This window comes from Watersipora subatra, chromosome 11, assembly GCF_963576615.1.
Source record: "Watersipora subatra chromosome 11, tzWatSuba1.1, whole genome shotgun sequence".
In the NCBI taxonomy this organism is placed as follows: domain Eukaryota; kingdom Metazoa; phylum Bryozoa; class Gymnolaemata; order Cheilostomatida; family Watersiporidae; genus Watersipora; species Watersipora subatra.
In genome coordinates, this window is record NC_088718.1 from 27538616 (window position 1) to 27565979 (window position 27364).

The 27364-nt window shown below is 34.0% G+C and overlaps 2 protein-coding genes across 2 annotated transcripts in view; one reads left to right on the plus strand and one right to left on the minus strand.

The window, feature by feature from the left end:
• Window positions 1-4714, plus strand: part of LOC137407929 (uncharacterized) — a 52219-nt gene extending 47505 nt beyond the window's left edge. The window contains exons 16-18 of the mRNA XM_068094315.1: window positions 2076-2221; window positions 2334-2464; window positions 3963-4714. Coding sequence (XP_067950416.1) covers window positions 2076-2221; window positions 2334-2464; window positions 3963-4204 — 519 coding nt within the window. The 3' untranslated portion in view covers window positions 4205-4714. The remainder of the gene's footprint in view (window positions 1-2075; window positions 2222-2333; window positions 2465-3962) is intronic.
• A 2012-nt stretch (window positions 4715-6726) lies between these two features.
• On the minus strand, window positions 6727-26542 carry LOC137407930 (monocarboxylate transporter 12-like). The gene is made up of 10 exons (XM_068094316.1): window positions 26529-26542; window positions 22612-22904; window positions 19099-19242; window positions 16566-16802; window positions 14200-14321; window positions 10061-10225; window positions 8911-9043; window positions 8187-8320; window positions 7917-8085; window positions 6727-6902 (listed from the first exon to the last, which is right to left on the minus strand). The coding sequence occupies exons 1-10, from the start codon at window positions 26540-26542 to the stop codon at window positions 6727-6729; spliced, it is 1587 nt and encodes a 528-aa protein (XP_067950417.1).
• Between the last annotated feature and the right edge of the window lie 822 nt (window positions 26543-27364).

The window sequence follows — 27364 nt, forward strand, 5'->3', positions numbered from 1 at the left end:
TACCTTCAAGACAGGCGTACATATAACAAAAACTTTGAATTCACTTCCAATAAGTTTAACTTACTAAACACACACACTCAATGCTAAGTTTTAGTATGTATTTTCAACTATTTTACTGAATTTCAACTTTTTGTCACCGAGATTTTATCGCTCATCATTTTGGTCTTTCCTTTCATTATAACCTTTAGCTGATCTGTTTAAAACATTTTTCAACTTATTTCGGCAAGAAAACCAAACGATGCTGTTTTCCGTAAAGAAGTGGATTTTTGTTAGCAAGTTAAGGGTAGTTGTCGGACCAATATATCTTCTGTATGAAGGGATCGCAACTCCCACTTTGTTACTGGTTTTGAAGGGAATATATTTGCGTTTTACACACGAGAATTGCAGAACTGAGAGAAATCAGTCATACTGTCTTTTTCAGGTGTTGTGAAAATATTTTCGGCGAAAAGCTCAGGCCTCTATTCCCTGGTTGCAAGTTGGGGCGGCAAATGTTAGGCGACTAGTTATGAACATCTGGGGGTTTGGAGGGGGCGGTGTAAGCCCCCAACAGGTTTCTTTCATGTAGGGCCTCAACCAGGCCGCTCATGTAAAGTTTTAAAAAGTTTTATCGGAAAGTATAAATATTTTTCTATTATTTGAGATTTGTTTGTTTTAGGTGATGTGACTGCCAGGGCGTTCTCAGATTAAAATAGGCTAAACTTGATCGTAGTTGAAACGCTCAGAAAAAAGACATCTTTTTCCTTTGAGCGTTTTAACAAAGATCAATTTTACCGATTTTGTTTTAAGTTCATCCGACGGTTTTTACACTTTCGATGGGCCATTGCCAAGCGGATGTTTAATAAAACTTGACCTTTGCAAACCTTTATAATTGTCGTTACCAAGAATATTTTGCCGATGAAGATAATAATGACGCCTAAGAACTACTAAAAGTTGATGTTTATCTCTACGGCTTGGAATAAAGTGATATTCCACAGTGATAAAAACCGTTCCCGTAGCTGGTGGGCAAATAACTGTTCGAGTTAATGAAGTGGAGGTCGAGTTATCTAAAGTAATTTATCATTGTGTGGAAACAGACCAAACCATTCTTTTCGAGTTAACCAAGTGTTCGTAATAAAATTTTACATTTTATCCGAGAACGAGTTATCCGAGTTTGACTGTACTCAGCTGCCGAAAATTCCTAAAAAGTTGGGGCGGCTCAGCTGGCCAGCCGCCCCAGGGAATACGGGCCTGGAAAAGCAGCTCGGTGACTTTGTTATTTTGACATACATAATAAGCACACCCACTGCCAAATTTGAACTCGAGCAAAAATTTTGTTGAATTTGTATGTTGAAAAAAGATAACAGTGTTGGTAGTATTATAATATATAACAATGTGTATAGTATTATAATATATAATAGTGTTGATAGTATTATAATATATAACAGTGTGGATAGTTTTTTAATATATAACAGTGTTGATAGTATTATAATATATAACAGTGTTGATAGTATTATAATATATAATAGCGTTGATAGTATTATAATATATAACAGTGTTGATAGTATTATAATATATAACAGTGTTGATAGTATTATAATATATAACAGTGTGGATAGTTTTTTAATATATAACAGTGTTGATAGTATTATAATATATAACAGTGTTGATAGTATTATAATATATAACAGTGTTGATAGTATTATAATATATAACAGTGTTGATAGTATTATAATATATAACAGCGTTGATAGTATTATAATATATAACAGTGTTGATAGTATTATAATATATAATAGCGTTGATAGTATTATAATATATAACAGTGTTGATAGTATTATAATATATAACAGTGTTGATAGTATTATAATATATAACAGTGTTGATAGTATTATAATATATAACAGTGTTGATAGTATTATATTATATAACAGAGTTGATAGTATTATAATATATAATAGCGTTGATAGTATTATAATGTATAACAGTGTTGATAGTATTATAATATATAACAGTGTTGATAGTATTATAATATATAATAGCATTGATAGTATTATAATGTATAGCAGTGTGTATAGTAGCGTGTTCTTCTCTTGCAGGTAAAACAGCTGCAATCACAAAACTATACAATGTTTGTGTTTGGAAAAAGCCCTTGGAGCCGACTTGTTAGCTTATACAGACAGAAAGTTGAAGGCGTCGCACACAATATGTCTGCATATAGATATGTGAAGGCCGCGTGTCTCAAGTATGCTTTTCCTCCGCATTTTTGTGTCTCAGCATTTTATCATTACCTTCCTTGTTTTTCATCTCATTCACTTCTTTATCCCTTCATATGCCTGTCCTCGATCATGTTACAGAAAACCATTGGAAACTTTCAACCAGCTTCTTACTTGTGTCTTGAACACTTGGAACTTGGGTATACCAGACAGGCACTGGGAGCCTTTAACTATGCATTGTGCCCTCTGTTCTGTCCCTTACAAGCTTATTGGTGAGTTCATTTCCTAGGTGCATCGTTACTAGTAATTATTTTATGTACATTTGTCTCTACGCAGGTGAGTTGTTGTGTATTTCTATTTCTGTACTCTCTGTACACTGCAACACTGTTGTCAATACCATCGGGGCACTCGTATTCTCCAAGTTGTCATGCTTTGCAGTTTTACCTTTTGAATATTGAGCATAGCTCTCCTCAATTCATTACATATTTCTTCCTTCGCTCGGAATTCTATATGGTCCTTATCATTCTTGTGGAAGTTGTGTTCTTTTTCTTACATGTTCTGTATTTGTTCATTTAAGTTTTTCTTCTTTAACAACCTCTTTAAAAGAACATTTTATTCATATAACAGTGATCACATGTATATTTGTAGTGCTATGAATTAAATTCATTGACTTTATTAACTCTTTTACTGCAAAATTTGCTGCTCTTTCCGATGGAATTAATTTATGCCGCAAATTTTGAACTGCTGTACATTCACTATTTTTGCTACTAAAGCTAATGTTTCTGTCAAGCATCGAAACTTTTTGCCTGTTTTTGGAATCAACAGAAAATTCTGCACAAGAATCAGTGCATTTAATAAACAATAGCAATGTTTGATATTTTTAGCATTCTGAATAGCAAAGAAAAAACGCTATCATTTTCACATTCTGAACAAAACGCAGACCCTCATTTTTAATCTAAAATTGTTGTTATCAGAAATATCTGAGCCCCTAATGTTGAATAATTTCACTGACAAGAGTACTTTTAGGTCAGTTTTTACTTTGCTTTTCCATCCATACTAAACTTTCCATACTAAAGCTTTCCTCTTGTTCCTTATTACATTCATTTGGTTTAGGGTTCATGATTATAGTAATTTTATGTTGAGGGGAGTGCACACCTTCAACGACAATTTAAAATGTTATTTCACTTCTATGATGCGAAAAAAAAACAAGTATTCTATGTCTAAAATAAAGTAAAGCAAAAAATATGTATTTACCATAGTGAGAGTAGTGTCTGTCTGTTCATCCGATTGTCAGGTTTAGAGGTCAGGAAAAAGGTTTGCTTTTAACGAGAGTCTAACACACGACATTCAGATTGGTAGACCAACACTCTTACACCTGAAGCTATCGACCGGCTTTAGGCGCTGATGAATACTTGTGCGCATACTTATTCTCTGTACTTTATCAGCACTCCTGATGATCTCACATGACACACTAGACTACTAGGGTACTAGTATATATAATAGAGATCCCTCTATACATAGTTTTCTCTCCGAAGTGCAACAAGAGAGAAATTGATATTTTTAAGGCTAACCCTGGGACATTATTCAAATCGAATTTGAGAACTTGCACCGACTTGACGCTTTACATTGAGGGAATTTATGTAACAGGAGATTTAGGTTATAAGAGCCTCTGCTATAGTGACATGAATCATTCTCCCTATTTTGATAGCCGCGCGCATCCAAGACATTTGTTGTGGCAATAATCATAGAATGTTCGATCTCGCTTGGCAGGTCGTACAGAGCATATGAACGAAGAAACAGCATATGTATTCAAATCAGTTGGCTTGAAAGGCAACCTTTCAGAATTTCTAGAGGAAACGAGAACCAATTCTATACGAACGGTTGAAGAACATTCGAAAGAAGTTGACTTGAAGAGTTACTATACTTCCATCCCGAAGGAGACGATTGATGGCCTTAGGGATATGTACAAACACGATATAGCACTGCTCGGGTATCCAGACAACCCTTTCTAGCCAAATTTAGATATAAGTTTATTATTTTACTGTGATAGTTTTTGGTTTATTATCTGCTTTATTGCAGGAATCCGTCTTAGGAAGTGTATAAACTTTGTGCTGATCAAATGAATGCAGCTTTTTGCTAGTATCTGCATATTCTACTCATCTAGTACCTCATCCTAATACTCTTTTGAACATCAGTAAATTCTCTCTCGCAGAAAGCCGCTACTGGCTTTCTGTATGTAATTGGTAGATATTAATGTTATGCTTACTCCTATTTATTTTATTATTTCAGCAATTCTCACTGATATCGATCAACTTACACTTTTGGATGGAAATAAATTTTTGAAAGCTTGTCGACGTATTATCTGGTGATATTCTCAATTGTTTGTATATAAGGATTTGTTGCAGTCAGCAGTAAGGGTTTTTGTTTTTTCTTATATTTTTATTATAGTATTATACATTTGCAAGCATTTACTATGCATATAAATATGTTTCCTCACCCTGGTTAACCCTAGTGGGAGGTAATGTCTACTCAAGCTTGGCTTTCCTAGCAGAGATCTTGGAGTTAAAGGTTGACTTGCAACAAAATTCACATTACAGTTATTTGGTATCAAAAGATTCACCATGTCTTTCTCTGCTGTGTTGTATGTGCAAAATATGTGGAAATGTGATTGCAAGCTCTTAGAAGTTCAAAGATGAACAGTTAATCACAGCCATCACGAAAACGCCGTAGTTTGGAATCTTTTTATTTCGATGACGTACTCAAACATTGTTTGGTTATTGTTTTGACATGAAAATTAAAAGCCAATAAACAGCTCAATATAAAACGTCTCATAGCCCTGGTTTATGACAAACACTTTGGGTTTTACTGGAAAGCCCTTATAAAATATAGATGCTCGCTACTTTACAGTTTCGCTTCAGTTTGGTCTAATCATCTAGTCGTAATCTAATCATGTGACCTATTCTTCCTGCCAAATAGCGCGAACAATTTTTGCAACATTTTTTGACTATCACAGTTGACCACCAGGCTCGTCATGTTTATCAGAAGATGATATGCACTCCTTTGAGCTATGGTTAAAAAATTAAACCAGTCTTTACGGTAGGTTTTGATATACCAGTGCTCAATGTGACAACATTACAACGATGATGAAATAGCCGTGTAAGGACAATAGACATGGTTTTATTGAATTTGTGAAAATATTTCGACGAATGAGGTTGCATGAAATTGTAAACGGAAGCCATCGTGTTCAACTATGTCCCATTTGAGCCGTTTTGAAAAGGGATTCCAACCTACGGCGTTCTCATGATGGATGCGATTAACTGTTAGTTTTTAAGCTTTTAAGAGCTTGTAATCACATTTCTACATATTTTTCACCTACAACACAACAGAGTAAGACATGGTGAATCTTTTCATATCAAATAACTGTAATGTGAATTTTGTTGCAAGTCAACCTTTAAACACTTGCTTCAAAATCTTACCGTACCTCTTCGCAATAACACACTTTTTTGCAACTCATTTGCACAAAAGCATGTAATGGGCAAGTGCTCTTTATATCCCAGATTATACTATATACATATATATATATGTATATAGATATATATATATATATATATATGTTTATTTCAGGGTACAGTTTACTGATTAAGTTGTTGTAATGAAAAATCTGCTTTGCGGAGGACTAGATCTCATAACCTCCAGCTCTGGAGGTGTCCAGCTTATTCATTAGACTGGCATTCAACTGAGCATGGTGACCAATAATGCTGAAAATACTTTTACATCGGTTAAAATACACAATGATGTTGCGTCCCACGTAACGATAACCAGCTGGCCTCACTAAGTAAATCCTGGCGTTGCATGTGTAATAAAAATAGCTTATAAACTGTTGCAGGTGATATAGTGTAAAGGGGATGTAGTTGGTAAGGTAACGTAATGTTTATAAGCTGTTTTTGTAATACGGGTGAAGTGCATGGCACTCACCTAGTATAGATAATTATACATATACAGATATGTGGCACGTATATATAAGTGTAGAGCAGATCCATTTTAGTGAAATTCTTTTTGATTCTTCTACAACTGGTCAAAACATGCGGTGTAGTGAGCTCTCGTTATGTGTTTAAATGTGGATACATAAAACTGCTAGCAGCTGAAACATTTCGATAAAAGTTAGCAGACTTCTGCTCTTAACCGTAAGTTTATTTGTATATATACATGTGTATGGCTTTAAAACATACTACCACCATTGTTGTTAGAATACAAAAACTATGCAAATTCAATCACCTGTAGCTAGTTGGTAAAATATTCAGTTTAACTATGCATGGTATTAGTTTCGTCTGTTTTAGCCAATTATAAATGAAGTTCAAGTTTGACCATCCGCCAGTACTAGTACATTAGACGCTGATTATGCTAAACATTAACAGGAATGCCTACCGTATCTTACAGCAAGCGATTAGTTCAAGTCTATGAGTTATCGCAAATTCCATTGTTGTCATTGCAGATATAGTTGAACGATTAGAGTCATAAAGATTGAGCTATATGCTCATATCTTTTCATCAGAGGCAGACGTGGTGATGCTGTATTGTCTTTTAGAACCATTTCTCAGTTGTCCCTGTAGTTGTTTGATGATGACAGGAAGTATGCACAAACTCCCAGCAATCCCTGCACATCCAGCGAGTATGAGACCATACCTGATTCCTACCTTGTCTGACACGTACCCTGCATAGACAGCATAATATGTACAAGTCAGCATGTGTGTGCTCTCAGTGAGTAATCATATATTGAGCGGAGAAATCTACAGTGTTATATATACATTGTAGAGAGATGGTACATCAGTAAGGTTTGGAGTTGTAGCCTATTAGCAAGATAAAAAGAACAATGGGTGCAGACATCATATTGAGAACCAATGAGCTTAACAATAGCAAAGAGGGAGCCAATGAGTACAGACAACAAGTATAGAGTAAATGTGCACAAATATGACGAAGAAAACGCAATTGCGAACATACATAAAAAATTTAATAGCAAATGATTACAAACAACGGAGCCAGTCAGTACCAACATAACAAATAGAGAACCAATGAATGAACACATTACATAGAAAGCGAGTGAGTACAAACAACAACTAGAGAACCAATGAATGCAGGCATAACAAAGAGGGTCAGTGAGTACAAACATAACAACTAGAGAACCAATGAATGCAGGCATAACAAAGAGGGTCAGTGAGTACAAACATAACAACTAGAGAACCAATGAATACAGACATAACATAGAGAGCCAGTGAGTACAAACATAACAATTAGAAAACCAATGAATGCAGGCATAACAAAGAGAGTCAATGAGTACAAACATAACAACTAGAGAACCAATGAATGCAGGCATAACATAGAGAGTCAGTGAGTACAAACATAACAACTAGAGAACCAATGAATGCACACATAACATAGAGAGCCAGTGAGTACAAACTTAACAATTAGAAAACCAATGAATGCAGGCATAACAAAGAGAGCCAGTGAGTACAAACATAACTAAAGAATCAATGAATGCAGAGATAACAAAGAAAGAACCAATGAACGCAGACTAAATAAATTGAGAGAACCAATTTGAAACCAATAATAGGAAACTGTTTGAAGACATAATGATAATGTATTTTCAATCATTTTTGAAGAGAAAAACAAAGAATTTAATATCACACGCAGTAAATTGACTGTATAAGAAATAATGGCAGATACATACCGCAGAGAGGAGGGCCGCCTAGTGCCCCAAAGCCTTCAGCAAATAGGTATAATCCAAAAAGCAAAGCCAGCTGCTTTACTCCACAAAAATTGTCAAGTACTCCGAGCAGATTTGCTATAGAGGCACCTTGCGCCAGCCCCCATAATCCTACCATTGCATAGAACATAGCCTACAAAGTGAACACGATGTACAGCAAAATGAGAACCTCTTGATGGCTGATCAATCAATCTAAGTATAGCAGCATTGACTGCTTGACACAAAATAATTTACCTTGTTTGAACTGAAAGCCATGACTACGGTTGTGATCCCATAAACCAAAGTACAAGTAAAATGAAGCATCAATCTGTCAAATCTCAAGGCACTCACAGAAATCACGAGAAGACAACCAGCAATGTTTGTTATCCCTACAAAACATGTAAAATGTATCATGATACTCATGTATATTTAGCAAGTATGATAGTCATGTATATTTAATATATATGAGAGTCATGCATAATTAACATGTACAGTTGATAGATAACATAAGAGTGCATACATTTTACTTTGAATAAAAATATGCATATTTATTCATGGAGAGTATCTGTTAATATTTGTTAGCGGCAAAAACTGGTATACCTGGACACTGCCATTCTGAATTTCTTTGAAGGCATGTAATCCTATTGCCTATTATATGATAGTACAAATTAACAACGGCTCCATGGCTCGAGTCTCAAAAGCACTGCTGATATCTCAGGTGTTAGGATTTTTTAGGAATGTCTCGAGAAAAAGGTGAAAGATGAATATGGGATATCCATAAAGATAATTTGCTGCCCATAAAGGTGGTTCCATACTCATTAGACTATAAGTGGAAGTTAAACTATTTCATACAGCTAGTACCAGTTTAAGACACCTACACTAAGGCTGCAACATTAAATACTTTATTTTGTTGATTATGTATATATTAAACATTGATAATTACACTGATTTAAACTAAATAGAAAAATGTTACACTCACCAACTATGGTGACTCCAAATGCTGCCTCATCTTTATTAATTCCTGTCGCCTGCAGAGCAAAGTCTGTGACGAGGATGAAGAAAGAGGCTACGTTTATGTTCCAAAGCAGTCCATTGAAAAGCATCGCCCAGATCTTCAAGGTAACAAATACATAGTTTGAGGGTAACTTGTAGGAACTCTTTTACATGTTTCAGTTGCTCATTTTAATAGAGTTACATGTAAATAGAGTTACATTTTAACAGAGTTACATTTTAATAGAATTATATTTTTATGGAGTCACATTTTTATGGAGTCACATTTTAATAAAGTTACATATTATTAAACTTGAAGTTTAATAGTGTTACATTTTAATAACGTTATACTGTAAGCTACAAGCCGGGCAACAATTTAATAGAGCTACACTTTAATAAGGTTGCATTTCAATAGAGTTATATTTTAATAGAGTTACATGTTCATGTAGTTACACTTTCATATAGTTACATTTTTAAGGCTGACATTTTTAAAAATTTTTATTTTAATATGATTTAATTAAAATTTTATTTTGATGGAGTTACATTTTAATAGATTTATATTTCCGAATAACTACACAGCAGCATACCAGGACCATAAGAAGGTATCACCTGATGCACCTACTCAAAGTAGTCCTGATCTAATTAATTGATTTGCTAATCAATAGGAAGTGTTTTACCTCCTCAAGATGGAAGTCTTTCTTTCACTAGATAAGCAACAATGTTATTCATGTGGTGATTTTGGACTTTGGAGCCATTCAGTTGCAAACTTACAAACCTTCATAACCGTAGTTCCTAACGCTTGGTACAAAAGATAACCCAAGTTCCTACCAAAGATTTATCTTTTGATTGTTTATTTTACAGTTGGGTTACACCTCAATTTTAAAACTTGTCTATCATCCGCAAACACCACAATTACTCGTATTTGCGGATGATAAAAAATGGCCTCCTTGGTTTCTTTTAGCAAGTTTAGTTTATTTTTTAATTGTATTTATATGAATGATATATTGTTCTGTTATATTTTATCTTTTGTTTAAAAGTGGTACTACATCATATACCAATATCTTAGATGTCTAAACACTATAACAAGCGACAAAAGAATTCCTGATGCATTTGAGCAAAAGAGTAGCAACTGATTAAACCTTTGGGGAAGCCAGTAGTATTTTGAAGTCATCTTTCAAGTTAGTTGTCCCACTTTCCATCAGTTCTTTTTCAGAATCAGGGGAAACTGGAGGTAAGGCTTGAGGATCTTGAAAATTACTTTGTAGCTGTACCTCCTGTGGCAGATTCTCCTCAGGTGTGTTTACCTATAATAGGTAAAATTGTATAATAATTAAGTTATTTTGCAATAATCATGTACAACCTTTAATTGGCAATAATAATTGTAAAAAATAATTATTTTAATACATGCAAAAAATGAACAAAAATATATTAAAAAATATTACGTGAGTTTAACAAACGTGTTTTGATAGTTGGTAATCTAATAGTACCATGAATTATAATGGATGCTGGGACACAATAACTGAGGCTGAGGCATCATTGGCATGTTGGCACTAATAACAAGGACATCTGAGGCTAAGATAAACATTTGTTCGCTGAATCATTATAGCGTTTGGCAGAGCTATATTAAAATTACTATCTTTATATTTAGTTAAATCAAATCAGCTACAAACTAGTTTGATTTAAATTAAAAAGCTCATTCATGTCAAATAATATCTGACAAATTAAGTTACTTGCAAGATGCCCATAATTCACATCTAAATTATTTGATATTTTTTGAAAATATTTAACAAATTATTGAGTACATGAATTGATGTGAACATAAACATCTAAGTAGCAAAGCGGATACTCTACAAGATGGCGTAAGTTATCATAAGCATCCTATTTTCTTTGCATCTGTTGATTGAACAGTAATGTTATATATTGTACTGCGTTCAAATGATATTGATAAGTAGATGGCCAATGAAATATTATTTAACTGAATGATACCCGCTAGTGTGTTTTACATATTTCATGTATTTTGGTGCAGGACAACAGTAAACAGAGCATGAATATTAAAAATAAAAGAATAGTTATCATTGACATGATTAATTTCATTACTCACTTGTTTCCGTTACGCTTCAAAAACAGCACCTTTAAAATATCGATCCGGAAAGAGAAGTTTGCCTCGGACGCATTGTGACCCCTCTTTTACTAAAAACTTAATTTTTTGGAGCAGGGATAGACAATACCCAAAGAGTAAGACTAGCTAGTATTTGCTAGTATTCACTAGGATTTAGTAATGTAGCTAGTATTTGCTAGTATTCACTAGGATTTAGTAGTGTAGCTAGTATTTGCTAGTATTCACTAGGATTTAGTAGTGTAGCTAGTATTTGCTAGTATTCACTAGGATTTAGTAGTGTAGCTAGTATTTGCTAGTATTCACTAGGATTTAGTAGTGTAGCTAGTATTTGCTAGTATTCACTAGGATTTAGTAGTGTAGCTAGTATTTGCTAGTATTCACTAGGATTTAGTAGTGTAGCTGGTATTTGTCATATCTTATTGACTCAGCATGGGGAATAATAGTGTATATAATGTAATAACATATATAATGTATTTCTACCATTCTAGATATAGTTACCATAAAAATCATAATATTAGTATAATAATACTTGTGATTGACAGGTAATTGTTGAATGACGTGTAATGTACATATATTCTGACTAGTTGTAAGATTATTGCTATTATCATAAAATCATAGAGCTGTAAATTACAAACTAACTATTAAGTTATGTTATAAAAACATAATTTTCTAAATTAGCTAAAAGTGAAGATATTCAACGAATAAATTAAGATTAGTGATTTTCATGTGATTACTGTCTTTAATTCGGGATTGATTTTTTTTTCAGCAGTCTTTGAAATTGACAGAGAATACCAGCATATCAGCATCATAATATTCAAACTGACATTGATAGCGTTTCAAAAGGGCTGAACTGGCATTTTATAACCTATGAGTTATCTTCTAAAACATGTCATGAAAAATATCTATTAAAAATTAGATTTTTTATGAAGTAAAATTCCTAAATCACTTTGATTTTGTCTCAAATCAAGTGTCAAATTAGTTTTTATTTGCTCAAACTAAGTCAAATAAAAACTGACTTGAAACTCTACAAACGTAATTTGTGTTAAATATTCTAGGTTTTGTATATTCAAACCATCACCAACACTGACACAACTCTGATGTTTAGGGAATGTTAAGAATGATGCTAAAAGATTCGTCTGTCAATTTTCCTTCGATCTGTAGAGAAATAAGACTGTTGGGAGGTTTTTCTAGACGACAATTCAATGTTTGCTCATTGCACACTCACGGTTAATGATGTATGTTTTTCAGAGTTCGAAGTATTATCAATGTAACTAGTTATACTTGTTATACTAGTATAACAAGTATAACTAGTTATACTTGTATTAGTAGTTCTGGGTGCAGCTATATTTCTATCAGTGAACTAGCTGAATACAACAAACAGCTTCTAAACAGTAGCAGTTAATGTAGCTGCCATTGGCCAAGTTTTATTACCAAATAAATTTAAGTAACTTGAGCTAGTCTAAATCTTTACTATAATAAGAGCCAGGCCTGTTGTTATGTTATGATCTCTCACGTAACCAATCATGATTTTCAATCGTACTCATAGTAACCGATAGAATTTTCACAAGCGCTTTAAGTGTGAGTATTTTAACTGGTGTATTAAGTACATGTATGTGCACAACTATTCTACAAAATGTCAAGTAGGTCATGTGGCATAGTGGATAGCACCTTTTTCTGCAGAATTGAAGTTTTTGACTTCAATTCCAGTATGGAGTGGTTTTTAAATTCCTAAAACTTTATTGCTATAACTGTACATACGAATGACAAACAGACACACGCACACACACATATACATATATAGATACATAAAGTATTTGGGTAAAGTTTATTCAATTTATGACTACAACCATTGGTTTCATACAGCCAGCGAGCCAGCTGCAATCGTCAAGTGCAGCTAGCTCGCTGTACCTGTAACCTGACGATTGCAGCTGGCTCGCTGGCTGTATGAAACCAATGGTTGTAGTAATAAATTGAATAAACTTTACCCAAATACCTTTATGTATTTTAGCTCTATTTTATATTTTATATTATATGAAACAAAGTGTATATGGATATATATATATATGTATCCATATATATATATGTATATAAATATATATGTATATATATAAAAAATATGTATAAGTGGAACTTCACTCTATAAGTTAAACATTCTATTACTAATAGTTTCATGTGGTACAATAAGTATCACACTCTTCAGATAAAATGTCTAAAAAAATCATTTTATTAATTTCAAATATCAGTTTCAAAAAAAGATTTTTTTTGGACATTGTATCTGAAGAGTGTGATACTTATTGTACCACATGAAACTATTAGTAATAAAATTTTTAACTTATAGAGTGAAGTTCCACTTATACGTATTTTATAATTTAGCTCTGATTCATCATTGAGCACTCTGTAATGAATTGTGCAGCATCCACTTTATGTATATATATATATATATATTATATATATATATATATATTACTCAACTAGATATATACCCAACTATATATATAGTTGGGTGCTAATAATTAATAACAGCTTTGAAGTAGCACCTAGAATAATGGCTACAGTATTTTCCAAAAAAGGTTCACGAGCTATTATTGATTTTGACTTATTGGAGAAATTTTGTATTTTATCGAAGTGCAAAAAGTTAACAGATATGGACAGGTCTTACTGAAATCTGATACAATTTTGCTTATAATTTAAACCATTCAAACAACGCTGAGAGTTCAGTTCTCCTTGGTATCAATCATGTGTATCAAGAGACAAAACACATGGCTTATAGGGTTAGAATAGAGATCCCTGCATGCTTCAGATTATCATGTAAAGTAAATCAGATCAAATAAAGTGGTTGTTGACTTTCTGACCTTCTGACCTCAGTATAGTAGATCACAGGGGACTTTGGAACATGAGTTTAGAAATTCATAACTAAGACATTAGGACAAATTGCTATTGGTTGATTAAAACTATTCTTGCATTGCTATTGGTTGATTAAAACTATTCTTGCGCATCTTCCTTGTGCTATTATGTTTACTGATCCAAAGTGATCATGTAGGGTTGTGCTTTGAGACTACACACGAGCAAACATTGCTCTTGTTGCTTTTATTATTGTTTCAAAAGATTTAAACTAGTCCTTTATGTACTGCTATAATCTTAAGAGCCAGGTATTTGTACCTTAAAAAGAGGTATTTCGGTTTTGTCATTCTTGGGGCTTCTGTCTTTTTCCTTTGCTGTTTCTTCATGTAAAGCTGACTTTGCCTCAGAGAGGCTGCTCCTTTCACTCTTCTCTCCTTCACCTCATAACAGACACCAGAACTGCTAATATCTTCTCACTCTTCTCTCCTTCACCTCATAACAGACACCAGAACTGCTAATATCTTCTCACTCTTTTCTCCTTCACCTCATAACAGACACCAGAACTGCTAATATCTTCTCACTCCTATGCCCTTTACCTCATAGCAGACACCAGAACTGCTAATATCTTCTCACTCTTCTCTCCTTCACCTCATAACAGACACCAGAACTGCTAATATCTTCTCACTCCTATGCCCTTCACCTCATAACAGACACCAGAACTGCTAATATCTTCTCACTCTTTTCTCCTTCACCTCATAACAGACACCAGAACTGCTAATATCTTCTCACTCTTCTCTCCTTCACCTCATAACAGACACCAGAACTGCTAATATCTTCTCACTCTTCTCTCCTTCACCTCATAACAGACACCAGAACTGCTAATATCTTCTCACTCCTATGCCCTTTACCTCATAGCAGACACCAGAACTGCTAATATCTTCTCACTCTTCTCTCCTTCACCTCATAACAGACACCAGAACTGCTAATATCTTCTCACTCTTCTCTCCTTCACCTCATAACAGACACCAGAACTGCTAATATCTTCTCACTCTTTTCTCCTTCACCTCATAACAGACACCAGAACTGCTAATATCTTCTCACTCTTCTCTCCTTCACCTCATAACAGACACCAGAACTGCTAACATCTTCTCACTCTTCTCTCCTTCACCTCATGACAGACACCAGAACTGCTAATATCTTCTCACTCTTCTCTCCTTTACCTCTTAACAGACACCAGAACTGCTAATATCTTCTCACTCTTCTCTCCTTCACCTCATAACAGACACCAGAACTGCTAATATCTTCTCACTCCTATGCCCTTCACCTCATAGCAGAAACTAGAAGTGTTAATCTCTTCTCATTCCCCTCTCCCTTACCTCATAACTGATACCAGAACTGTTAATCTCTTCTCACTCCTCTCCTATTCACCTCATCACAGACACCAGAACTTTTAATCCTCTCTCACTTCCCACTACCTCACTTTATAACAAATACCAGAGCTGTTATTCTCCTTGTTTCCCTCTTTCCCTTACTTCATAACGAATGCCAGAACTGTTAATCTCTCTTCATTCCTCTCCCATTCACCTCATCACAGACACCAAAACTTTTAATCCTCTCTCACTTCCCACTGCCTCACTTTATAACATATATCAGAGTTGTTGATCTCTTTGCACTCTTTTCTTTTACCTCGTAACAGATCTACGCCTGTTAGTACCATGATTGCTGCATCCAATACGACTTGATAAATTTCCAACAAGCCGCTACACTTAAATATTTTTACAGCATTTTAACTTGCTAAGATGACATGTTTAACAAGATAACACATCAACACGCAGAGATTTCCGCAGGCCATGGTCACTGCAAAAAAGCTATAAATTGCAGGGCATCTCAAATTAAGCAGCTGTAACAGGTATTTGGCAACTTGCCATGAGTGTCTGGTAAAGAAAAAGACTAAATATTTTCAAGGTGATTTTTATAGAACTTTATTAAGCGCATTCCCTTTGGAAATCTAAAAAAAAACTATTTGCATGCCCATTTTAATCATTTAAGAAAAATTCATTATTAACTAGACATATCATTTTTCATTGTTTTATGTTGAACAATTATGAAATCACATCCTGTATTACATTTAATTTCATTCTGATATACAAGTAAGAATATCTTCTGACAATATTACAAGCATAAAACTTCCACTGCCTGAACTTAATAGAGAGTTTTGATATAAAAGTTGCTGACGGTCGTACATTATCTTAAAACTATTTGTAAAATTAAAATATTTACGTGATGCCTGTAATTAAAACTGGCAACTGAAAACCTCCAGTTAAAATTTAGCAACAAACAACTAGCAAATATTATGTGAGTTATTTGGACCTTACAACTCGCCTTAACAATGCAAAAAGATCTGATATTGCTCTGAAACAACAGACAATGAAGGGATCAGTAGAGGCTTCAAGTGATGCCATCCGCACAACACAATTCTAACATCTAACATTATTCCACTCCTCTCATAAAGTTTTTTCTGTAAACAAATTATTCAATAATAATATATATCCTGAAAATAATCAAGCTTGTCTTTAAAGGATTTAACTATTTTTAATGTAATTCTTTCTAATTCTCCAGCTTAACCAGCTGAAAGAAGTAAACTTTATTTAATTTAAAGTATCCTAACATGATTAGCAACTCACCTGACGGCTGGTAGAAAACACACCCCGCTAGTAAATGTACAACGTGGAAAGATGCCATGATTGCCATAGCATGGTTGTAACCAAACAGATCGAAGAGTTTCTGTGAGACTATGGGAAAAGCAACCATGCCTCCGTAGTAGCCAAGCACTGCTATAGAGAAAGCCAAATATTTGTATTTGGTGAAGTTAAGGGCGAGGACCTCGGAGGACGCCACGTATACGCACGATACACCAATTCCTGTAACCACGGAAACACTAAAATAAACTCTGAAATGACACGCATATATGATGCTTCAGAAAAAGTCAGACCAGCAAATTACGTTTTGAAAGACCTGTTTTTGGTTAAATTACAGCAACTTTTTTCTTCTACAGCTATTGTGAACCAGATATGCATTGTTGCTTGGCTTGAGTTTTTTGAAGTCAAACTCAACTAATTTGTGAGGGCTCATGCATTACAATGAAGAAAGTGAATGTTTGTCACAGCAACTTGCCTATGTGGATCCAGTTTTTTTTCTCTTCTTTATATCAGAAATAAGTAGTTAACACCGTATAAAGTGAACCAAAAATGATATGCTATTTCACTTACAAAGAAACACATTTCAATCAGATAATAGCAGGCATGAGACAGAAAAGAGTCAAAGATCTTAAAGGGTGTTGTTTGTGTTATTTGTTGTTGCTCCGTGAAAACACCAGACCCATTTTAAAATGACATTTCAAGAATGTTTTATTTTCATATATTTTGAACATGTCTGTTTTTCGTTGCATCTTGAACCTTTTTAGTTTCATTAAAGAAAAGATCGTGCGAGGTTACCCTCTTCAGTAGTAGGGGGTTTAGTAACAAAAGGAACAGAGAAGCGCTGCTCTAAACTAATAGGCTAAGACAGCTCCTCTAGTTAAAGAGAGTCTGTAAACTGTGAGCCTAAGAGGGCCTGCTCTGAGACTCACAGGCTGGGTTAGACTCTCAGAAAGATCGCTGGTGTTTTCAATCAGCCTTATGTTTTTCTCTGCAGCAACAAATAGAGCTGACACTCAAAACATTTGATCACTGATTCTTATGTAGCAGCTTTGCTCTTGCGCCCTCACCTAGATGTGTCAGCACTGTCTTTTTCCCTCATTCCAAGAGATTTTCAGCAAAAAGTGATAAAATCGTTGGCTCAATTCAGAAACAACCAAGCATGCTTTCACGCTCGAAAGTTTGTGATCTTTCATGGTAGGCATAAACAACCAGGGAGGACACAAAAATCAAATGATTTCAACCATGTCTAAAATAGTTATTTTTTTGAGCAAAATAACAATTTTTTAATTCTTTGGAGCTTTTTTGTAGTTTTGCAAGAATCGATGTTTCTTGGTACCCATCTAAATATCAAGGCAATTGATTTAAATACTAAAAAATTGATTTTTTTCTGAGGTTTTTGTGATATAATGATCTTTTTCAATTTTTTAGTAGACTAGCTCACCTTTTTTTGACAAACTTGAAACAATTTTTCCCAATACATTTATTATTGTAATCTTTTGTGCCCTAGCGATGTAACGCTTGTTTTCTAAAGTCAAAAGAACAGTATTACAGAGAAAACTTCTTAGCCAACAACTACCATCTCTCTATCTGCGAGACTGATTATGTTATCAGATTCATTGAACATCTGATGGTATAAAATATCAGCTCACTTAGACTACGTCAACTAATCAAGATGATAAGTTTGTTGATATATAATTTATCTCTACCAACATAACTGATATACAGCTAACTACACATCTCGACATTCTATCATGATATCTAATTCAGTACTAGTTCAGATCTAAATAACTGTGTGTCTCTTAGCAGCAAGCCTATACTAATATACTTCTTTAGTCTTTCAAAACAAAAATCATTTGACAGGATTTGTCTTTCGCATTAAAATAGAATTATGAACTATGATGAAAGAGTTATTTAAGAACTGTAGATACACAACTCCAACAAAGTAGGCAGATTCATATGGATTACGAATTATGTTCTTATTACTTGAATGAATACGACACTATCACCCACATGTTGGAAGATTTACCAAGAAACTGTTTTGTATCTGATTTAGCTGAAACTGAACTCAGACTTCTCCTGTTTTATCATCTGAGCAATTATAGGAAGCTTCATCGTAGTGCGCATGAAAGCCTTAAAAAAATCCTCTAGAAGTTTTGCTCAATTTTACAAACATGACATGGCTAATGACTAGTACAGTGAGTAAGACAGAAGTTATGTACAAGCAACGTACAAAAAATGTAAATGTATTGTACAAAGACTGTACTAGCAAGGTACAAGTAATGTACAAACATTGTACAAGTAATGTATAAGCAAGGTACTTGTCACTCTAGAACATCCTTTCTCACTGCCACTCTCTCTGCAACACTCTTTCTCACTGCTTGTTTCTCTGGAACGCTATTTTTCACTGCTAATCTTGTCGGAACATTCTTTCAAGTAGTACACAACACTGGAGCACTCATTATTTACTATTCTCTCTTGCAACTGTGCATCGCAATTTCTTGCACGAAAGTTTGCTAACCTCCGAGCAGACCAAAAAGAAGAAAGGCGTGCCATGGCTGTGATGAGAAGTAGGACAGTCCAATGCCCAAGATCAAACAAAGCCCTCCTAAAATTTCTGTTGCACGGCATCTCAATTTCTTCACCAAAACAGAGGCGACAGGAGCTGAAAGAATGTATAAAAGGGGAAGTGCATACTCGGAGAGTATAGCTTACACTGCTAATGAGCAGTTTTCCAGCTCTTTCATTCACTTCTCGAGGAGTGTAATCAACTTTGAATGCACTGCAATATGCATGGCACGAGTGCTTAGTCTAAAGTCATATGGAACTTGAGTGATCTGTTAAAATTTTAAAAGTAACTTTATTAAGAGCTCATTGATTATTTGATCAGGAGCTCATTGATATGTTAATAAAGTTAAATAATTCATTGATTACTTTGCTAAGAGGTCAGTTGTTATCATACGAAGAGCTCATGTGTTTAACTGATTACAGGTGCATTGATTATTTTTACTAAAAGCAAGGCAATAGATTGATATACCATACATGTAATTATATAGATTTCCATAAGCTGAGTTTTTTGTGGCCTTCAAATATAGGAAATATTCTGCAGGATATTGAATGAGTTTTAAGGAATGCATGTTATCCTGATAATGTTATCCTGATACTGTTATCCTGATACTGTTATCCTGATACTGTTATCCTGATAATGTATAGCACTTGATAGCACATGATTTCAGAATTTCATATTGGCTAGTACTGCCATAAAAGACATCTTATCTGAATATGTTGAACTGTACAACTAAGTTTACAAGCATGGTCACATCAAACTTTTGTTAGATGACATGCTGAATGCATGCTCTATGGGTCTATATTATTGTTTGCGACAAATCTTTGATAAGTTTTATGAAGCTTTCATTTCAAAAATGTGTATAGTTTAACTTATTAGAATTACTATTAAAAAGTTATTATTTGCATAAAACCAGAGTTTTCGTGAGCTTGTTATTCCATAAAATATATGTCAAAGTTAATATCCAGATAACACTACGAAGTTTGTGCTATCTTCTATCACTAGCCAGTACATGAATATTTTGAATTTAAACAGAAATATTAAATCTTTTTATTATGTAATATAACTCATACGATTATACATATATTTATGCAATAGATCTTAGAGTAGTGGAATGGAATTATAATGTTTGCCTTTAGGCTTACTGACCCTGCATGTGCTATTGGAAACCTTTTCTACGCTCCTTTCCTTTTTAATACAAAATTCCAACATGCAAGAAGTGTCTAGCAGTTTAAAGTTTCCAATTATCTTTAGAATTGAAGCATAAGGAGAGAGTGTCTATTGACAGCGCTGAACAAGTGTCATGACTAGATCACACAGATAGTGTGTAGTAATATTACACTGCTGAACAATACAAAGGTTTAGGATAAGTACACCCATTTTACAAATTTTCTATGTCAAGTTATGTAAGGTTGGCTTCTCCAAAATCCAGGACATCAGATAAGCTATGACCTATACCTAGGACATAGGTAAAGTTTCCAATGTCTTTGAAAGATGATTTTGAATTAACACCATTGACATCCACAAAAATATTTAAGCATGAAGGCCTGTTTGGTTTACAAAATTCTTGTAGTCAGCCTAACAATGCATTTCGTAATTTGAAGTGAGTGTTTGCTTTTCTTTCTTATTAGCCTAGAAACTATTGTAATATTTGTTCAACATTCTCAGCTTTTTGTTGGATAGGAAATTTAGGCATTTAATTATGCTTAACAATTTGCATATATTGTAGTTATTGAAAAGGAAATGAATTAGCAATTTTTCATACCAAAAGTTCAGTTCAGCCTAAAATTTATTTTATACTAGGTTTTAGGCTTGATCACAAACAAGGAAGTGACACAAGCATTTCAGTAAAGTTTGCCAAATAATTGAAATGATTGCGGCAAATGAATCGAGCCAAATTCTATTTCTATCATTTAATTGTTAATTATCATAACTTCTATGTAAAAAACTGAAGTATCAGTTACGGAATATGGTTTTTAATAAAACTAACCATAATTTTATGTAAGTGATTTTCACATGTATTCAAAATGCTTTTAATTGGTTAAACCTTTAGAGACCAACACATTACTATATAAGGTTTGCAAACTTAATCAACTCATTGTAACATATATAATAGCACATTGTGATCATAGTTTAGATATTGGAACTCCTTTGTTATAGTGACACCTGCACAATGACATGGCCTCAGGTTAATACAACAAACTTGACTGATTCATATCATGTAGACTGATGAAGAGGACTAAATGTTGTATAATCACTGCTTATGTAAGCTCGCCAAAGACTATTGGGTGGCATACACTCTTCCCATAAACTATATCCTTAATCACTGACCAGAGGCCAAAAACATGAAAGGACTGACAACTCCGACACAAACAGACTATTTTAGCTGATGCAGACCTTAAAGATGAACTTACCCAAAATTTTAAAAGGTTTTATCAGAAATTACTTGTATTTTTTATCATTTGCAATTGTTTTTGATGTTTGAAGTGGTCTGACTGCTTGGATGTTTTAAAGCTAAAATCGACAAAACTTTATCGCGATTCAAAGGCCTAAAAGAAAAATAAGTGCCAAATGACGTCCTTAGTAAATATCCTTGCAATAGTTCATATTGACTATTGCTTTCATGTAGCAGCGCTATGCCTCTTTATTCCGTCAGTCTCTTTGCAACTATAAATGTCATAACCACATTTTTGCTTGATCTGAGCATTTTGATTGCAATCACAGTTGATCGTGATTAAGCGATCAGAGCACCTCAAACATCAAAAACAATCGCAAATTGTAAAAAATACCAATAATTTCTGATCAAATTTTCAAAAGTTCTGTGCAAGTTCATATTTAAGCAGATGTAATACCAAGCCTACCAGTAACACATTACAGATGTAATACCAAGCCTACCAGTAACACATTACTGATGTAATACCAAGCCTACCAGTAACACATTACTGATGTAATACCAAGCCTACCAGTAACACATTACAGATGTAATACCAAGCCTACCAGTAACACATTACAGATGTAATACCAAGCCTACCAGTAACACATTACAGATGTAATACCAAGCCTACCAGTAACACATTACAGATGTAATACCAAGCCTACCAGTAACACATTACTGATGTAATACCAAGCCTACCGGTAACACATTACAGATGTAATACCAAGCCTACCAGTAACACATTACAGATGTAATACCAAGCCTACCAGTAACACATTACAGATGTAATCCCAAGCCTACCAGTAACACATTACAGATGTAATACCAAGCCTACCAGTAACACATTACAGATGTAATACCAAGCCTACCAGTAACACATTACTGATGTAATACCAAGCCTACCAGTAACACATTACAGATGTAATACCAAGCCTACCAGTAACACATTACTGATGTAATACCAAGCCTACCAGTAACACATTACTGAACGTCTGCTGAACAAGCAAATACAAAAGAAAGTTGTATAATTTTACCGAAGAGAAAGAGGACTCCGGCATGCACGGATCCAATAAAGCTGCTCAGTTGTAGGTCAATGCCAAAGAGGCTCTGATGGATAACTGTCAAGTTGCCGATGACAGCGTAGGTGAAACCAAGATGGAGTGCATGGGAAAGGAAAGACATGGCGAGAATAAACCAGGCAAAGCCTTTGTCCTGTCTGAGGGTGGGACGCGGACACATCCTCTCACATGCATTGCTGAAATATAAACTTGTCGCGCTACTCTCTTGCTTAGAAGTACCTACAATACTCGTCACATTAGCCCTACATCTAAGCATATATGGAAGAATATAGGCATGAAAAAATCATCTCCTTGCAAAAAACTTGCAAACATTTTCATCTTTGCTTTTGTATTTAGCCATACATGTAATAGTGTATGTATACATTTAAACCATACATGTAATTGCGTATGTATACATTTAAACCATACATGTAATAGCGTATGTATACATTTAAACCATACATGTAATAGCGTATGTATACATTTAAAAACATAGGTTTGTACATGTAAACATTGCAGTTTTAGTTGCAATGTGTTTTTGCACATGCAAGCTCATCACAGCCCGTTTACCTAGGCATGCGTGTAAAAATCATCTTCTAAGTAAAACCTTGTGTAGATAAAAATGTGCAAAATTCTTACCTTAGCCCATGTATCTAGCCATACATGTAATAGCATATTAAAAAACATAGGTGTATCTATTAATAGTAGTCATTGCAGTTTTAATGCAATGGGTAGGCATGCAGGCAAGCACACCACCTTACACTTGGCTCAGAGAAATGCATTTCACCATTACTGCCCAATAAAAAGATGACTGTCTTTCAAATAAGCAATGCATTGGAATGTTGTTAAAAAGTGTAACATCTCAAACTTAATATCCAGATAACACTACAAAGTTTGTGTTAATCTTCTCATCGCACTGATATGTGCTCATTAATCAAATTAATACTATGAATTTGAACATTATGTAAATAATTAACATAACATAATATATTTAATAGGATTATATATTAATGTAATAAATCCTATACATTGAAGCATAACTTTTGCATTGCAGTTTGCATTATAAATAATGAAATGCATTTTTAAAACACTGAATTAATATGAACCGTAACTTCAAAAATGAACTGCCATAAGAAACGATTTTGGCTCACTAACATTCTCGTGCAACCAGAAACCGCACCTTTTCCACACTCCTTTCTTTTTTGAAACAACATATCAATTTGTAACCCAAAGCATGTAAAAAATGTCTAGCAGCTCAAAGTTTTGAGTTATCTTTAGAATTGAAGCATAAAGACAGCGTGCTTGCTTCTATTGACAGCGATGAACAAGTGTAATGACTAGATAACACAGATAGTGTGTAGTAATATTACACTGCTGAACAACACAAAGGATCAAAGTAAGTACATTCATATTACGAATTTTCTGTCAAATTATGTAAGGTTGGCTTCTGGAAAACAAGGGAGGTAGATAAGCTATGACCTATAACGAGGACAATATCTAGATAATGCCGGACCTAGATAACCCATATTTAATGACTTCCTAAATCATTCACAATTATGACCGGATGAAATTAAATTGTGTCAAGGTGAATTAAAGGTGATTGGGGAAAAGACTGACAACCCATCCTTTGTCAGAGCAGCAAACATAAAAAACAGAAAAATTAGTACCAGCCTCTCCATCAACATGCTGCCTGGCTTGATATTAAACAGTACCTCAGTGAGTAGGTATTATTCAAATAACCAAATGCGCTACACACATCATACCAGAATAATGGCAGCTCATGATAACATACAGTTCCATCAGGTGTCTGGCTATGATAATCATACACATACATCTACCATCTATATCAGCGCGTTATCTTTCTCAAATTGGATTTGCCCAATCAACCTTTGTACCAGACTAGAGACAAGCTTATATCTCTTTGAGTGATTTAGGAACTAGGTATAAAAATAGATTGTAGTACATACATATATATACGTAATCTGCAAATGATGCCTTTATCAGATGAGCATTCTTAACCTCACAGCCAAGAGCATAGTGCAAATGTCTGCATGAGGCACATGCATGGATGCTTTAGGTTAGACATGTACAAAAATGCCTTGGGCATGTCTATTTAACCATAAGATGTATACTTGTGGCAACTAGATACAACATGTGTATGTATACATATAGCTAGTACATATGTACATGTAACTAATAGATATGTACATATGGCCATTTGACGAGTTTATGCAGTCATTAAATATGTAATTACACTGTAGATGTGTACATGTGGTCATTAATTAATATGTATACTTGATTATTAAATGTTGACACAATGGTCATTTAATGTACACTTGATTGATAGATGTATACATGTGTTCAATAGATATATATAAATATATATTATACATGTATATAAATATATATATATAAATATATATATAAATATATATAAATATATATATAAAAATATATATATATTATATATAAATATATATATAAATATATATATATATTAATAAATATATATATTACATATATATGTATGTATATATATTTAATTATTACTTATACACATAAAAACATTGACAGAGAATAGAACCATAGTGCACTGTCATTATTAGGTCATGTTTACTCCAACTGTATAAACTATAGCAGTCTGACCTAAAACATATAGAGAAAGAAAGACAACTCTAAACAATGGCCTAAAAAAATTGCGCATCAATGGAAGTTTGGAATTTTTACAAACCCAAACACAAATTATATGTTTACACATTGGTTGTAGCATACTAATATGTGCATATATCAGTTGAAAATCATTCAAGATGATAGGGCATTTTAAGGTGAATACCTTTATTAGGCATGTTGATGTGCACCTTAAAAAGCCCTTCAATTGTCACAGCTATAAAACTGCATCCTCACTGCTGTCTTATTAAGGTACACTATGATTAGAAGTGCGTTTATGATTAAATGTCCACTTTTGATTAGATGTACATCTATCTACAGTAGACACCTATCACTAAATGTACACCTATCACTAAATGGACACCTATCACTAAATGTACACCTATCACTAAATGGACACCTATCACTAAATGTACGCCTATCACTAAATGGACACCTATCACTAAATGTACGCCTATCACTAAATGTACGCTTATCACTAAATGTACACCTATCACTAAATGTACACCTATCACTAACTCTAAATACACATTTATGAATAGATGTACATTTGTAACTACATGTAGATGTACAATCAGAACTAGATATACACATTGACTAGATGTACATCTACAGTGTTCACCTATCACTAAATGTACACCTATCAGTTATTGTACACCTATCCCTAAATGTATACCTATCACTAACTCCAAATGTACATTGATGAATATATATACACTTATGACTAGATGTACACTTAGAACTAGATATACACATTGACTAGATGTACACCTACTGTGTTAACCTATAACTAGATGTATATCTATCTGTAAATGTACACTTATCATCACTAATTGTATAGCTATCACTAACTCTAAAAATACATTTATGGATAGATGTACAATTGCAACTAGATGTACAATTAGGACTATATATACACAATGACTAGATGCAATCTACAGATAAATATCTATCATTAAATGTACACCACATTTACAGCTACACTTAAAAGTGCTTGCAGGTTTATTGGGAAGATGTACGTACAATACGAGAGTTGAGGGTTTTTATATAATTATACGCGGGTGGTCAATATAGCAGCAAATTAGAACAATAGACGGAACTGCCTATAGATGCTTTAATGAGCAGCTTTATGTTTTTGCAATCCTCAGTTCCGATGGATGCCACAGCAACTGCTTCATTGATGACATGAGCTGTAGTATAAGGTTAGCGTTTATTATAAAACTCACCTTGTTGACGCCATCTGCTCAATCTACCACTCAAATGCCTTCTACCCAAATACAAGTTTTCATACGGTATTTATCTCCTCTATACTCGAAAATGACTGGCTGACTGACTAGAAATACTTGGCTCTTATTGGTCAGACATTCACTTGGAGTTAGGAAACTGCAAGCTTTAATTTTAGACAAGTGCCCTACGTAACAAACATACGTGGTCTCCCTAATTCATATCTATTCCGTATTTAGCTTCCTACAAAGTTTAACAAAGAGAAGCAAATTAGAATAGTTCGTTTATAATTGGAAAATTCATAACATCTAGAGATCAGAAAGGTCATTGTGACATGATTTTATATCTTTATATCATGAAATGAAAGAGAAGGGTTTTAGCAGATTAATTCCACGGGGACCAAAAGGGGCTATAATAGTAATGCTGCGACCTTAACATAACATAAGTACATGTATACATATATACATAAATAATTATATATACATGCTAGCTGAATGCCCGGCATTGCGCAGGTGATAGAATAATTACCTAATGAATCTGGGTAACTTACCTGGAAAACTAGACCTTTACTAAATCTTTACTAAAACAATACCCATGATTTGGACCAGCTTATCAATAGATTCGCGTACCAGTCAACAGTGCTAGTTATTAACCCCAAACAAGGGCTTCAAGCATGATTATCTTAACCAGTGTATTGAATATTTGCCGTATAGATCTATTGCATTCTGTGTAGCAGTTTGCCACCTCTAGATCTGGAGGTCATGAGATCTAATCCAGTGCCTTGCGAATTTTTTATTGCTAGATTTAACTTGCTTCAACTGGACACGTGATTGAACAA